This window comes from Elephas maximus, chromosome 10 (assembly GCF_024166365.1).
Source record: "Elephas maximus indicus isolate mEleMax1 chromosome 10, mEleMax1 primary haplotype, whole genome shotgun sequence".
NCBI lineage: Eukaryota > Metazoa > Chordata > Mammalia > Proboscidea > Elephantidae > Elephas > Elephas maximus.
The window spans coordinates 62,549,488-62,565,093 of NC_064828.1; the positions used below are offsets into that span (position 1 = coordinate 62,549,488).

Genomic DNA, 15,606 nt, shown 5'->3' on the forward strand with positions numbered 1-15,606 from the left:
GGAGAGGTAGGCGACGACCAATGGACTCGCGCAGCAGAGGGCGGAAGGGAGGCCGGCGCCGTCGTAGATGTGGGGGCCGCTCGCTCGCTCCCTCTCTTGTTCCCTCAGACGCTGTGAGTAGGCGAGCTAGGCCCCGAAGCTAGGCGGGGCTTGGGTAGTGCTTATGCTCTGCCCTTTCCCCTCTCCCACTGCTGGGCTGACTGAAAGCCTGGTCTGCCAAGTCGCCCGTCTTTGACTTTCACCGCAGAGCGGATTTAGGGCCGCGGGAGAAAGTCTCGTTTGGGCGGGCCCCGCGGCCGCCGGTCCTTTCCTCACTATAGGTCCCGGTCCGCTCCAACCCAGCCTCCTCCGAAGGGGCGCCCCCTGTCCGGCCCTTGATGTGGCTCAGAGCGGAGGCGCTTCTTTTGTCGTGGCAACGCCTGCTCTCTGAAGTCTTCTGGGCTTCTTTTGACTGGGTTCCTAAGGGTGGCATTCATTCAGTCATTTATTCGTCCTATAAATATCAAGCCCTACTCTTCTGCACTGGGTACCGGGGTACGGGGTGGACCGGACAGCTGGGTCTCCGCCATCTTTTAGCAATCTGTGTCCTTAAATAGTGGACCGAGATACACTTTTAGTTATGCTGTATGAGCGTGTGACCAGCGACTCCCATGACCAAGTCACCTCACCTCTGCTTCCTTTTCTGTAAAATGAGGGAGGTGAGCTCAGTAATCTCGAAGGGACCTTTTAACTATAAAGTTGTGTGATTCTCTATCCCCGTGCCAGTTTAATTCTAACCCTTACCCGCTGTCTGCGCTCGAAGGCAGTCTTTAATTTCTAGAGCAATAGAATGATATAACTTTATCGCTGGAAGGACTACTCGCCTGTTTGAATCTTGGCACGCATTCGCTTGGCCACTTGGGGAAGTCATTTCACCTCTCCCGCAGACTCGCCTCTGAACTAAGAGCAGTGGCAGTGTCTTCCTCACAGGGCTGTTGAGCTAGAGTTCATGAGATAAGGCTTGTCCGGTGTTTAGCACAGTGAAGCACTCGGTAAATGATGGCTTCTGTGTTGTTTAAATGGTTCTACAGCCTGGAGAACTGTACAAATTTTGCTTTATTTGTGGAAACCATGTAAAATGTTACCTGCTTGTTCCATTACAAATGAGAAAATAGAGGGGGCTATTTTTTAAATTAAGCTTTTATTTTGAGACAATTTTAGATTCACATCCAGCTGTAAGAAATAATAGAGATTATTCCTGTACCCTCTACCCAATCTTCCCAGTGATAACATCATGCAGTAATACAATATCACAACCAGAATCCTATACAATCCACTGATCTTATTTCGATTTTTCCAGTTTTACTTGTACTCGTGTGTATATTGAGTTCTACACAGTTTTTATCACGTATAGGTTTGGGCATCCACTGCCACAGTAAGATTCTGCGAAGTCCCGTCACTGTAAGAATTCCCTCTTCACCCTTTGTAGCCACACCCACCCCCCTCTCAAGCGCTCCCCCTCCTCTCCGGCACTGGCAACTGCTGGCCCCCATTCCTAAAGTTTTGTAATGGCAAGAATGTTATATAAGTGGGTTCATACAGTATGTAACATTTAGGGGTTGGTTTTTTCCACTCTGAGTAATTCTCTGGCGATACATCCAGGTGGTTGTGTCAGTAGTTCGTTCCTTTGTATTGCTGAGTACTATTCAAAGTTTGTCTAACCATTCACGTATTAAAGGATATCTGGGTTGTTTCCAGTTTTTAGTTTTTGGCTCTTAGGAATAAAGCTACTGTGAACATTCATGTGCAGGTTTTTATGTGAAGCTATGTTTTCATTTCTCTGGGATAAATGCCGAAGAGTGCCATTGTTGTGGGTCACATGGTAAGCACATGTTTAGCTTCCAGAATGGCTGTGCCGTGTCACATTGCCACTAGCAGTCTATGAGTGATCCAGTTTCTTATCCTCACTAGCATTTGAGATTGTCATTATTTTTTATTTCAACCGTTCTGGTAGGTGTGCAGTGGAGATATTTGTTTTTTACTCTGCACAGAATGTAGATAATTTGTTGCTAGATTGAATACAGAATTATACATCTTAAAGGACTGTGGTCAGAGTTTCATGGGTCAGCTAGGCCCATAGTAGTGATTTTTTTTCGTGAAGATGTGGTTTTGAGCTTGTGTTTCTTAGTTTAGGAAGGATGAAAAAACTCTCAGTACATAAGTTTTTGTGCACATTTTTCTGTTTACAGTCCTACCCCACCCCACCCCCATTTGGCTATATTATTAAAAAAAAAAAAAAAATACGTTGGGTTGTTTAAATTAAATTAAGGAGTTTCAAATCAAGAGTTCATCTTGCTTTCATACCCTGTGTCCTGCCTTGTGGTTAGAGACATTTGTACTCCTGACACCACCCTCCTCAGCTAAGAATTCATGTTTACCCTTTTCCATCTAGGACAGAATATATGAGAAATTAGTTCAATGAGTGCCAATGTGACCTTGGCCTAGGCACGACTTTTGGAATCTTTGCTTCCAATTCCTAATGACTAGGTCTATTGGCCTATTTCACTAGACTGAATGCATCCTACACACCTTAGGAATAAGAACTGGTATCAATGATGGGTGATTTGTGGCTGGGTGGCGTAGTAATTTGGAAAAAAGAAAAAACTCTCTGATGCCAGCCCTATTCTGATGCCGGCCCACTCCTCTCCCCACATTTTAGTGCCCTCAAGAATAGTGCACTAATTCACTCTTTTTTGACAACCACCAAGTTTACATGGTACACACTTCACATAGCCATCACTCTGAATTAACCACTGAAGTAATTGCATTTAATGTGTAAAACTGGAGCTTCCACTTTAAAAGACTAATTGTTTATATGCAAACAGAAAAACTGTTAATCAAACCTATTCAGAAAACACTTTGTGTAAAATCCTATTTTGAATAATACTTTAGTGGTCTAGACTTCTTGATGCCACAAACATAACAGACTTTTAGGAAGTTTGTTACAAACTTATGCATCTAAGCCATGTTCTGACATAAGAAGTTTTTGCTATTTCTTTAAAATAATGTTAATTACTGGATTATTTATGGCAGCAGTAAATTAGTAGTGGCTGTTTTTCAACCAGGCAGCCCTGGTGGCTCAGTGGTTAAAGCCCTTGGCTGCTAACCAAGAGGTCGTTGGTTCAAACTTACCACACCGACCGCTTGGTGAGAGAAGGATGTGGCAGTCAGCTTCCATAAAGACCACAGCTTTGCAAACCCTATGGGGCAGTTTTACTCTGTCCTGCAGGGGCTCTATGAGTTGGAATCGATTTGATGGCAGTGGGGTTTTTCTTAATTTTTCAACCTGCTTTTAACTGGTTTCTTTTAATTCGTTCAAGCTAAATTCACAGATTTACCACTAGAGGTCTCCTGTTTCCCTATAGAAAGCAAGCCCAGAGCTGCTTGAACTCTAGAAATAATTCCCAAAAAATCAATTAGCAAAGTGGCAGTTGAGAATGTAAAAACGCACCAATTTATTTTTTTACCTTTATTGCCAAATATAAATTTAATTTCCATGTTGAAATTACTTAAAATATAATATCTAGTGATTTTAGAGGTCACAGCTTTTTTTTTTTTTTTTTTTAGTGATTTTAGAGGTCACAGCTGAAGTAAATTAGGCCTTTCCTTTTCGCTGAATTGTGAGGTGGGCCAAAATGAATCAAGTAAAAGTACTTCAGTTTTATCAGACCCCCCTAATTTATGTGCTTAATAACATTTCCTCCGGTTTTGTTTTTCTTCATGAAAATATGTAAACAATTGAAGACTACTAGTTAAATATTTATTAAACCTATGAGTAGGAATTGACGGCAATGGGTTTGTGTTTTTTTTGGGGGGGGGTTGGTGTTTAGAAAAATGGAAATGAGTGAAATATGATCCTTGTTCTTACCTTTTCTCTGCATACTTTTAACTTCCTAACTGGAAACTTTTAATCATCCTTTAAGACCCGTCACAAAAGACACCTGGGGTAGGGGGGAAGCCTTCCTCTCACTCCCTTCTCTAAATTCTTGAGAAACTTGTTCATACCTCAGTTTAGATACCACATTACACAGTTATTTATCTGTTTATATGTTGTCTGTCTTCATTATACATTTGATGAGGCAGGAACCGTGTCTGTCTCTCTCCTTTGTTGTCTTGTTTTTTGTCTGTCCGTTGTATCTCCTACATTAAGTGTAGCAGACATTCAATAAATATTGAGTGAGTGAGTGAGTGAATGGAGGTGGCATCTGAGTGAGGTCTTGATGTTGGGTAAGATTTTCACAGACAGAATTGCAGGAGGAGAGCAAGTAGATGGAAAAGCCTGAGAAGGCACAAGAAAGCCCAGATTTGGCAACCACTGGAGTTAATAGAGGAAACCCTGGGGGCGTAGTGGTTAAGTGCTACCACTGCTAACCAAGAGGTCAGCAGTTCAAATCTGCCAGGCGCTCCTTGGAAACTCTACGGGGCAGTTCTGCTCTGTCGTGTAGGGTCCGACTGTTGAGTTGGAATTGACGGCAATGGGTTTGGTTTTTTTGGTTTGGAGTTAATAGAAGGAGCCCTGGTGGTGCAGTGGTTAAAAAATTATCAGCTGCTAACTGAAAGGTTGGCAGTTTAAAACCACCAGCTGCTCCATGGAGAAAGATGTGGCATTCTGCTTCTGTGGAGATTTACAGCCTTGGAAACCCTACAGGGTCTCTTTAAGTCGAAATCGACTCAACGGCAGTGGGTTTGGTTTGGGAGTTAATAGAAGGAGCCCTGGTGGTGCAGTGGTTAAAGTGCTTGGCTGCTAGTCGAAAGGCCGATGGTTTGAACGTGCCAGCCGCTCCTCAGGAGAAAGATGTGGCAGTCTGCTTCTGTCAAGATTTGCAGTCTTGGAAACTCAATGGGGCAGTCCTTTAGGGTCGCTATGTCAACTCTACAGCAATGAGTTTGGAGTTAATAGAGGTGGGTACAGATGGAAAGAGATTTAGGGAAAAGCTGGAAAGGGTTGAGAACAGGAGAGGCGGTAGCAGGGGAAGACGTTTGCAGTAATGAAGGGGGAGTGATGGTGGAAAAGGGATGAAGAGGGTAGTAGGTGATCCTGGAGATCTGTCCTCAGGCTCAACTCTTACTGTTCCATGACCTCACCATCCTCAGGCACTTCCTCAGCTCTCAGGTAGTTTCCACTGAGTCCTCTTTCTAGTCCTCATCTCTTTGTTGAGTACTAGAAACATCCAATGATTGAGGAAAGAGCCATGGACTAGTAAGAGAACTGGGTTCAGGTTTCAGTGCTGCCACTAATTAACCATGAAACATTTAAACAAATGCATATTAATACCCCTCCTTGTTCCAGAAAGGATTTAGGGTGTCGGCAAGTTACTTAATACCAGGGCTTCAGTTTCCTCGTTTCTAAATGAGAGATTGGTCTAGGTGATCCGAGTCCCTCCCAGCTCTATCATTTTGTGACTTGCTTGATTTGTCAGTGATTCCAGTGATTTGTCATCTCCACTTAAAAGTCCTGTTAACACTTCATTTTCAGAATATGAAAAATGGAACACGCAACCCTGCCCTCTTGGCCTTGATTTCTATTAATGACATCACCAATGATTCAGGGCCAAAAACTTAGTGTCATCTTCAACTCCACAGGCCCTTGCCCCTATGCCTCAGAGTCATATGAAATCTAACATAGTGTCACTCTCATCCCCTCCCCCCCTTGGCCCCTTTTATATGGCCACAGGTAGTTCAAACACTTGTTGACTTTGTCTGCTCCGTTCCATTGGTCCTCAGTTGTAACTCTGCTGTATGGGTAATATTCTTAAAGCATAGTTTTAACAGTGACAATACGGTTCTAAAACCTCAGTGACTCCCAGTTGCCTGCAGAATACAGTCCACATTCCTGGTCTGAGCATGTGAGACCCGACCTGACTCCAAATTATCTGCCTCTCTTCGCATGACTCACATGTGCTAACCAAACTGAACTACAACATGCCTTGAAGGTTTCTGGCTCAGCCCGTAACCTGAGATACCCTTTCTCGACATCTTTGTCTGTTAAAATCCTCTCTGTCCTTATTTGTAACTCTTTTGAGGCTTTTCAGGTTTTGTTGTTTATTTTCACTTTTTCATAACTGGTATTAATTCAGACCACCCTGCATTAGATTGTCAGTGCCTTGAAAGCAGAGACCAAATTTCATTTATTTTTGTTTTCCCCCCCAACCTGGCACACTACTAGAGAAACATGAGTTTAGATAAATCAGATTGGGACACAGTTCAAAAATCACTCTCTCAACTCATTGATTGTTAGAGCTGGAAACCATCTGAGTGAATCACTTCATATAACAAATGAGAAAACCAAGGGCTAGAGGGATTAAGTTACTTGTCCAGTGTTTTGTCAGCTTCTGCATAGTTCATTCTTTACGCTTCTCTGGTGACGCTGCTTGCAGCCTTGTCATAGTTGTTTTCATGTCTCATCTCCCTTCCTGAGAGTAAGCATCTTAAGACCCGAACTATGGCTTGTTGATATCTGTATCACTGGGTGTTCATAAAGTGCTTGCTAAGTTGAAAATGATGTTTAAGGTCAGCTTAGGATATTTATTAGAGATGGGAAAGAATTCAGTTACTGAAGGAGTAACTCCAAATCTGTAACCTCTATGACCATGGTGTGCAGCTTTGTGGAGGGTCAGAGAGAGGGAGAAACTTAGGGATAGAGCAGACCTCAACACATTTCTTCTTGGCTGATTTTAGTTTGTATTTTGATACTGGAAGTTAGGATTGCGAGTGGAGCTGATTTTAGAAAATTTGTAGTTGCACTGCTTGAATGGACACTAGGTGGCAACACAGCAGAAGGCTCCAGTTGGGCAATGGACAGTGGAACTTAATGTTAAGGCAGGAAAGGACCTTGTTGGTAGTTGCCATAGACTTGATTCTCAGTCATGGCGACCCCCATGTGTGCAGAGTAGAACTGCTCCATAAGGTTTTCAAGGCTGTGACTTCTCAGAAGCAGATCGCCAGGCCTGTCTTTGAAGGTACCTCTGGGTGGGTTTGAACCACCAACCTTCCGTCTAGTAGTAGTCCAAGGCTTAACTGAGCTTTAGAGACTATGCAGTCCAACCCCTCCTTTTTGCAGCAAAAGAAACCAAGAACCAGAGATGGGAATAACTTGCCCAATAATTGTTGAGTGACAAGTGAGTCATCAGCTTTATTGGCTTGAAAGCATTGACTCTGAAGTCGTGAAGTAAGTTACTAAATGTATGGGACTCTAATTGCCAGCTGATAATCTGAGTACTGTTTTGTATGTTTAGATCAAATGACGCTGTTTGGAAAAATCTCCCAGCAGTTCTGCAGTTTAAAGACACTCCCATGGTCATGTGACTCCAGGTCCTTCTGGGGCTGGTTGAATGCAGTATTTAATAAGTAAGTTACTCTAACTAAAGTGAAGAACTGTGGGGATTATTACAGCTAGATGAGATAGCTAATTTGATTTTTTCTTGTACTTTAAATATTTTTGAATAGTATTGCAGTATGATCCTAATTTTGTTTAAAAACAAATAAAACATACTACAAACATGGAAAAAAGACTAGAAAAATAGATTCCAAAATATTACCTGTGGCTGTTTGGGTTGCAAATTTCAGTGATTTTTCTTTTCCTTTTCAATGATTTTTAAGTTTTCTAAAATGAACAGTGAATACATTTACAACCAGAAAAGCTCAATAAGTGTAATTTTAAAATATTTTATTCTCTGGTTTCTTTTTATCTCAATATATTTTTTAAAAATTTTTTATTGTAGTAAAAACATATATAACAAAACATTTGCCAATGCACCATTTTTACTTGTACAATTCAGTGACTTTGATTACATTCATCATGTGCAGCCATCACCGTTATCCTTTTCTAAGTTATTCCACCACCATTAACAGAAACTCAGTGCCCCAAACAATGACCTCGTTCCCCACGCCTGGTATAACCACTAATAAACCTTGATCTCTATGTACTTGCCTATTCTAGATATTTCATATAAGTGGCATCATAAAATATTTGCCTTTTTATGTCATAAGCATAATGTTTTCAAGGTTTATCCATGTTGTATCATTTATCAGGACTTCATTTCTCTTTATGGCTGAATAATATTCCATTGTATGTATATACCATATTTTGTGTATCCATTCATCAGTTGGTGGACATTTAGGTTGTTTCCACATCTTGACTATTGGGAATAGTGCTGCTATGAACATTGTTGTAGAAGTTTCTATGGCTTCTTAAGGAATATAGAAGCTGTTTGAATAACATCAAGTCAATTGAAATTTTTTTTAAAAAGTGGGTAGCATGTTTAGAAATAATAGCTTGGAACTGATGAAACTAACCTCTCATTGTTGCTTAATGTAATTTTATGACCATTAACTAGAGAAAAAGGAATATGGAGAAATTAATAAATATTACTTGGTGAGATTAATTTGAATTTAGGTTCAAAATTATTCCCTCTTTAATCTTTTATCAATAATTTAAAAAGATAACCAAGTGTAGTCATTTATTCAATACATAGTTAATTGAGCACTTCGGCTGTCATTAACTGTAGGAATCATTGAAGACTCATGTGTACCCGATAACCTCATATAAAAATAATATGCTTTGATAGAGTTCATATGGAAACAAAAGCAAAACAGGTAGCGCTATGTAGTATTTTTTGGCATGGATATCACTAATATACTTATCATCCTTCTTAGCATCTTGAAATAAAATGTTGCTGTTCTGTATTTATGTTAGCGAATATAGTTAAGATAAGAAGCTAACGATTATACGAAAAGCGAATCTACTTTTGTTCTCTTGCCAACAGAGTGGATCATGAACGCATCAGGGATGTTGGCCCAGATAGGGCGGCGTCTGAGTGGCTGCTGCGCTGTGGGGCCATGGTGCGGTACCATGGCCAGGAGAGGTGGCAGAAGGACTACAACCACCTTCCAACAGGCCCTCTGGACAAATATAAGATTCAGGCAATCGACGCTACCAACTCTTGTATCATGGAAATTGGGTTTGATCACATGGGTAACTACCCTATCATTTTGTTTATGTGATTTGCATTGACCATTTTGCTCACTGTTATAGTCCCTAGGCCCATTTTTACCCATTTTGGTACAGTCCAGTTTGTTTCTTCCTGTGTTTGATATTTATTTTCAGATTAGAGGTTACAAACACCTTCTTCCTTCCCTCACTAAGCTTGTCTCTACAGAGCTTTATTTTGTGGTTTATCAACTTGAAATTCAAGGCCTTTGATTTTTTTTTCAAACTTCTGCCACTGAGAAACCCTCAATATTATAGGGATAATTATATCTGCACAGCTTCCCCTTGGGTGGGCACTTCTTTCCTCTGATGCGTGAACATCTGACTGCAGAATGGCTCTGTCCATCAGCACAACCTGTATAGTAAATACCTTGTATGGTGAGTAGGGTGACCAGTGGTCCCAGTTTTCCTGGGACATGGGACTTTCAGTGCTAAAACCAGGACTGTCCTGGGCAAACCAAGGCAGTCAGTGATCCTACGGGTAAAGCAGATTCTTAAACTGTACCTTTTTTCCTTCAGAGGGCCTACAGCATGTTGAAAAAATAAAACTATGCAAGTGTCATTATATCCAGGATGGCTGTTTAAAGAGGCTTGGTCAAATTGAAAATTTACAAAAAAGCATCTTGGAAATGGAAATAATTTCCTGTGGGAATGTCACAGACAAAGGCATCATTGCTTTGCATCCCTTAAGGTAGGTGGTCACAGCCAAAATGGAAACCTGATAATGATGTTAAGGTGAATAAATAATTAGAATTTAAAACAGTTGAGGGTGGTATCATTTTAATACTTTTAAAAAATATGATTTAAGAAGATGACTTAACTTTCATCTATAACACCTTAAGACAGCTAAATTTATCAGCCTTAATAAGTTAAGGTGCTATTGCATTTTTAGGGAGCATTTAAAAAAAAAACTAAATCCACATAAAGCATCTAGCACAGTGCTGCCATAGTAAACTCTCAGTAAGTATTAGCTATATGGTTCCTCTCCAGCCTTCAGTATGGATTACACATAAAGAAAACAAAAATCCTCACAACTGGACCAATAAGCAACATCATGATAAATGGAGAAAACACTGAAGTCAACAATTTCATTTTCCCTGGATCCAAAATTAACGTCCATGGAAACAGCTTCAAGAAATCAAACACTCTGAAAAATCAGACACCTATGCTCATCCAAAGACTTCACCAAAAGAGTAAAAAGATTACCTACAGACTAGGAAAAAGTTTTTAGCTATGACATTTCTGATCAGCGTCTGATGTCTAAAATCTATATGATACTGCAAAAACTCAACTACAGAAATACAGACAACCCAATTAAAAAATGGGCAAAGGATATGAATAGGCACTTCACTAAAGACATTCAGGTAGCCAACAGATAGATGAGGAAATGCTCACAATCATTAGCCATTAGAGAAATGCAAATCAAAACTACAATGAGATTCCATCTTGCTCCAATAAGGCTGGCATTAATCCAAAAAACACAAAATAATAAATGTTGGAGAGGTTGTGGAGAGACTGGAACACTTATATACTGCTGGTGGGAAAGTAAAATGGTACAACCACTTTGGAAATCCATTTGGCTCTTCCTTAAAAAACTAGAAATAGAAGTACCACATGATCCAGCAATTGCACTCCTTGGAATATATCCTAGAGAAATAAGAGCCTTTACGCAAACAGACATATACACACCCATGTTCACTGCAGCACTGTTTACAATAGCAAAAGGATGGAAGCAACCAAGGTGCCCATCAAGCAATGAATGGGTAAATAAATTATGGTATATTCGCACAATGGAATATTATGTATCGATAAAGAACACTGATGAATCCGTGAAACATTTCATAACATGGAGGAACCTGGAAGGCATTATGGTGAGTGAAATTAGTCAGTTGCAAAAGGACAAATATTGTATGAGACCACTATTATAATAGTTTAAACAGAGAAGAGAATATTCTTTGATGGTTACGAGACGGGAGAGAGAGTGAGGGAGAGGGGTTTTCACTAATTAGATAGTAAATAAGAACTATTTTAGGTGAAGGGAAAGACAACACACAGTACAGGAGAGGTCAGCAGAACTCGACTAAACCAAAAGCAAAGAAGTTTCCTGAATAAACTGAACACTTTGAAGGCCAGCGTAGCAGGGGCGGGGGTTTGGGGGCCATGGTTTCAGGGGACATCTAAGTCAATTGGCATAATAAAATCTATTAAGAAAACATTCTACATCCCACTTTGGAGAGTGGCGTCTGGGGTCTTAAATGCTAGCAAGTGGCCATCTAGGATGCATCAGTTGGTCTCAACCCACCTGGATCAAAGGAGAATGAAGAACACCAAAGACACAAGGTAATTATGACCCCAAGAGACAGAAAGGGCCACATAATCCCTAGACTACATCAGCCTGAGACCAGAAGACCTAGATGGTGCCTGGCTACAACTGACTGCCCTGACAGGGAACACAACAGAGAACCCCTGAGGGAGCTGGAGAGCAGTGGAATGCAGACCTCAAATTCTCCTAAAAAGACCAGATTTAATGGTCTGAGACTAGGACCCCAGAGGTCATGGTCCTCAGACCTTCTGTTAGCACAAGACAGGAACCATTCCCAAAGCCAACTCTTCAGATAGAGATTAGACTGGACTTTGGGACAGAAAATGATACTGGTGAAGAGTGAGCTTCTTGGATCAAGTAGACACATGAGACTATGTGGGCAGCTCCTGTCTGGAGGAGAGATGTGAAGGGGTCAGAAGCTGGCCAAATGGACATGAAAACAGAGAGCAGAGGGAAGGAGTGTGCTGTCTCATTAGAGGGAGAGCAACTAGGAGTATATAGCAAGGTGTATAGAAGTTTTTGTATCAGAGACTGACTTGGTTTGCAAACTTTCACTTAAAGCACGATAAAAATAAAGGGGAAAAAAAATTGTAAAAGGGGAACCTAATTTGCTATGTAAACTATCACCTAAAACACAGTATTAAAAAATATATATATATATTGCACTGGGTAAATCTACTGCAAAATACCTCTTTAAAATGTTAAAAGGCAAAGATGTCACCTTGAGGACTAAGGTGTGCCTGACCCAAGCCATGTGTGTTAGTCATTTAGTGCTGCTATAACAGAAATATCACAAATGGATGGCCTCAACAAAGAGAAGTTTATTTTCTTATAGTCCAGTAGCCTAGAAGTTCAAATTCAGGGTGCTGGCTCCAGGGGAAGGCTTTCTCTGTCAGCTCTGGAAGAAGGTCTTTGTCATCAGTCTTCCCTTGGTCTGGAAGCTTCTCAGTGTAGGAACCTCAGGTCCAAAGGACACACTTTACTCCTGGCACTGCTTTTTTATCTCAAGAGAGATTGGCTTAAGATACTATCTAATCTTGTAGATCTCATCAATATAACTGCCACTAATCCATTTCATTACATCATAGTAATAGGATCCACAGCACGGAAATCACATCAGATGACAAAATGGTGGACAAGCATATAATACTGGGAATCATTTCCTACCCAAGTTGACAGATATTTTGGGGGGACACAATTCAGTCAGTGACACCATGATATTTCCAATTGCTTCATATGCATGTGAAAGCTGGACAATGAATAAGGAAGACTGAAAAAGAATTGATGCATTTGAATTATGGTGTTGGTGAATATATTGACTATACCATGGACTGCCAGAAGAGTGAACAAATCTGTCTTGAAGGAAGTACAGACAGAATGCTCCTTATAAACAAGGATGGCAAGACTTCATCTCATGTACTTTGTACATGTTATCAGGAGGGACCAGTCCCTGCTGAAGAATGTCATGCATGGTAGAGGGTCAGCGAAAAAGAAGACCCTCAATGAGACGGATTGACACAGTGGCTGCAACAATGGGTTCAAACAGCAATGACCGTGAGGATGGCACAGGACCAGGCAGCATTTCGTTCTGTTGTATGTAGGGTGGCTATGAGTCAGAATCGACTGGACAGCACCTAACAACAGCAACAACTCCGCTTTTTAAAGCAATTTTTCTAGTGTTCTTTGTATTCATGTGAATTTTGGTATATACTCATTAGTATTTAACACTGCAGTTGTTTGAGGGCAAAAACCTCGAACTATTCACCTTTCTGTCCCTGTGGCCTAGAACACTGTCTGACACTATAATACCTATCAAAAGCACGCATCCATTGGTCAGAAAAGCTGTTCTGGGCCTGCTTCTGCTACCAACCAGACACATGCAATAGCCTGGAGCAAGTCACCTAATCCTAAATATAAACCCAGATGCTATTAGCAAGGTATTTTTAATTCTAAAATTGCCAAATTCTGAGTCTTATCAGAATGATGAAGAGAGAATGAAAATTTGTTTAACCAAACCCCTATTTTAGAGATCCCATCATTCAAATTCTGAATCTAGTTAATGTACTTTAATCTTTAATGGATCTGCCAATAACTTTAGTATCACAGAAAGTTTGAGAAGTTTTACACATGAGGACCAAAAGTACTTGATTGTTCATCTTACATTAGTTGAGGCTTTGTAGCTTCACCTTCTAATAGAAATGAGTTCCTTAAGAACCTTCCTCGTTTTTCCCTTTTTGGGTTAAGATGCAGAGTTATAAATTCACATATAAAGGAGTTCTATTTTTTTATGCCATAATATACATATAGTATTTAGAAAGATTCCGCTAGAAATACTGATGTAATTCAGAACAACTAAACTTGCCAAAGCCTGGCTTAGTTCCTAGCATGAACTTCCTTTAAAGTAGTACTCGAAGAGCACTGTTCAAATATTCAGTTAGGGACATTCTGGGTATGATTGTCCCTAAAAATCTATGCATCATTTATTTTTAATGCCATAACAGTAAGGCCAGATGAAATTATTATTTTTTTTTCTTTCTCTACTTGCAGAAACCTCAAGTATTTGTTGTTATGTGATCTTCCTGGAGTAAGAGAAAAAGAAAAGATCATTCAAGCCTTTCAGATATCACTGCCTTCTCTGAAGCTAAAATTAGACTTGAAGTAAAATAATAATAATTAACAAGTGTGTTATTTCATTGTAAAGAATCATTTGAAATTGTTGATTCTAAACAGCAGCAAATATCTTAATTATTAACAGAACTATAAGGATGTCGGATCATGACATTTTAATAGGGGAAAGGGCATGCTGAGTCCATATGTAGAAAATAGACGTGACTTACGATAGTTACTAAGTTGGAAATGACAATTTATATACATTAAATCATTTTAAGCAAAATGCACAGCAGGTGGCATTTAAATTCTGATATATTCCTCAGATAATAATATAGGTATTTCTTGATGTTGATAGTAATATAGAAGTCTTCAAAGTGATCTGAATGTCCGACACAGATATTCTTTATTATGTTATATGTAACTGTAATTTACTTTAGATTTTACTATAACTTCAAAGTTACTAAAGCATGTTACTATAAATGCACAATTGTGAAAATGTAAAGCTAAATTACAGATCCATTGATGACGGAATCAATTCTGTGGAGCTGTTAGTGGTTACTGAGGCATGGGCTTCATACTGCGTTCAGGGATTTGCATGTATGTCTCATTGTCTTTATAACATACACTCTTTCTCAGAATGAATAATTTCTGGTTAATTTGTCTATTTTGTAAGCTTAGGCTAGAGTTTTATTAAAACTGGATGTAGATACTTGACTGAATTCAAATAGTTTTGCTGACTGAACAAGGGAATGAAGGAAACAATCGTAAAGATAAAGACCAGCACAGCTACACGTACTTTCTTAAATTAAAAAACTGCTTTAAACCTAGGAAACTTTAACATGTCAATTAGAAACTAATTTTTCTTCCTTCATAGACTCCTGGATACTGCCTCCTATGAGCTCAAGAGACATCAAAATGAATGTAAACACATAGTTTATATGTAGAATACAAGAATAAAGAATATTACAAATGGGTAAAACAGGTCTTTATTTTGACCTGCTTGAAGTGGTCTGGATTTTATTGTTGTTAGTTATATGCTAGCTTGCTTTGTGGATGTCTGTATGTTTGGTTTGAAAATATTAAGGTGTTGAATATAACTTTGACTGGAAATGCTTTTAAAATAAACACTCTTTGATGCAGCTTTCTGGTAGAAAAACAAACCGTAGGTGCATTTAAAAACCAATTTATGTAAATAGCACATAACAAATGGTTTACTTTTTACTGATGAAATTGCTAATGTCTTTCACTAGGAAAAAATCAGAAATTTCAGAAATTAGTAAATTGAAAAAAAACAAGACATAAAGGATGTAGAACAGTTTCACATGACACAGTGGTGATCCCATGCTGACGGAAAGGGTTACAGATAGGGTTAAATTAAATATAAGCATAAATTTAATAGAACTCATTAGAAAAAGATGAGCCCTTTTTCTCAAGTTTCTGTTTCATTCCTGTGTGGCCAGGCAACTGGCTCACCACAATTCAGTTTGGAGCTACTCTTCTATTCCAAATAGTTTTCTGTACAACTATTTGGTGAACTAGGCAGTTATAGTCTTCTGCCTCCATCAAGTGCATTTTCTTAGGTTAAGGCAAAACACACACACACATAAAACTTCACAGAAATTGGATATTCTTCCTTGCCATTGGA

General features: G+C 39.5%; 1 protein-coding gene across 1 annotated transcript; it reads left to right on the top strand.

Moving 5' to 3' along the window:
* The first annotated feature begins 10 nt into the window (after nucleotides 1-10).
* Nucleotides 11-15,047, top strand: DMAC2L (distal membrane arm assembly component 2 like). Its single transcript, XM_049897371.1, has 5 exons — nucleotides 11-113; nucleotides 7,275-7,386; nucleotides 8,805-9,013; nucleotides 9,548-9,719; nucleotides 13,899-15,047. The coding sequence occupies exons 1-5, from the start codon at nucleotides 68-70 to the stop codon at nucleotides 14,011-14,013; spliced, it is 654 nt and encodes a 217-aa protein (XP_049753328.1). The 5' UTR covers nucleotides 11-67; the 3' UTR covers nucleotides 14,014-15,047.
* Nucleotides 15,048-15,606: the final 559 nt, after the last annotated feature.

Coding starts and splice junctions, on each gene's coding strand:
- DMAC2L (XM_049897371.1), top strand. CDS start 68: ATGTGGGGGCCGCTCGCTCGCTCCCTCTCTTGTTCCCTCAGACGCT. Junction 7,387..8,804: donor TTGAATGCAGTATTTAATAA/GTAAGTTACTCT, acceptor TCTTGCCAACAG/AGTGGATCATGAACGCATCA. Junction 9,014..9,547: donor AATTGGGTTTGATCACATGG/GTAACTACCCTA, acceptor TTTTTCCTTCAG/AGGGCCTACAGCATGTTGAA.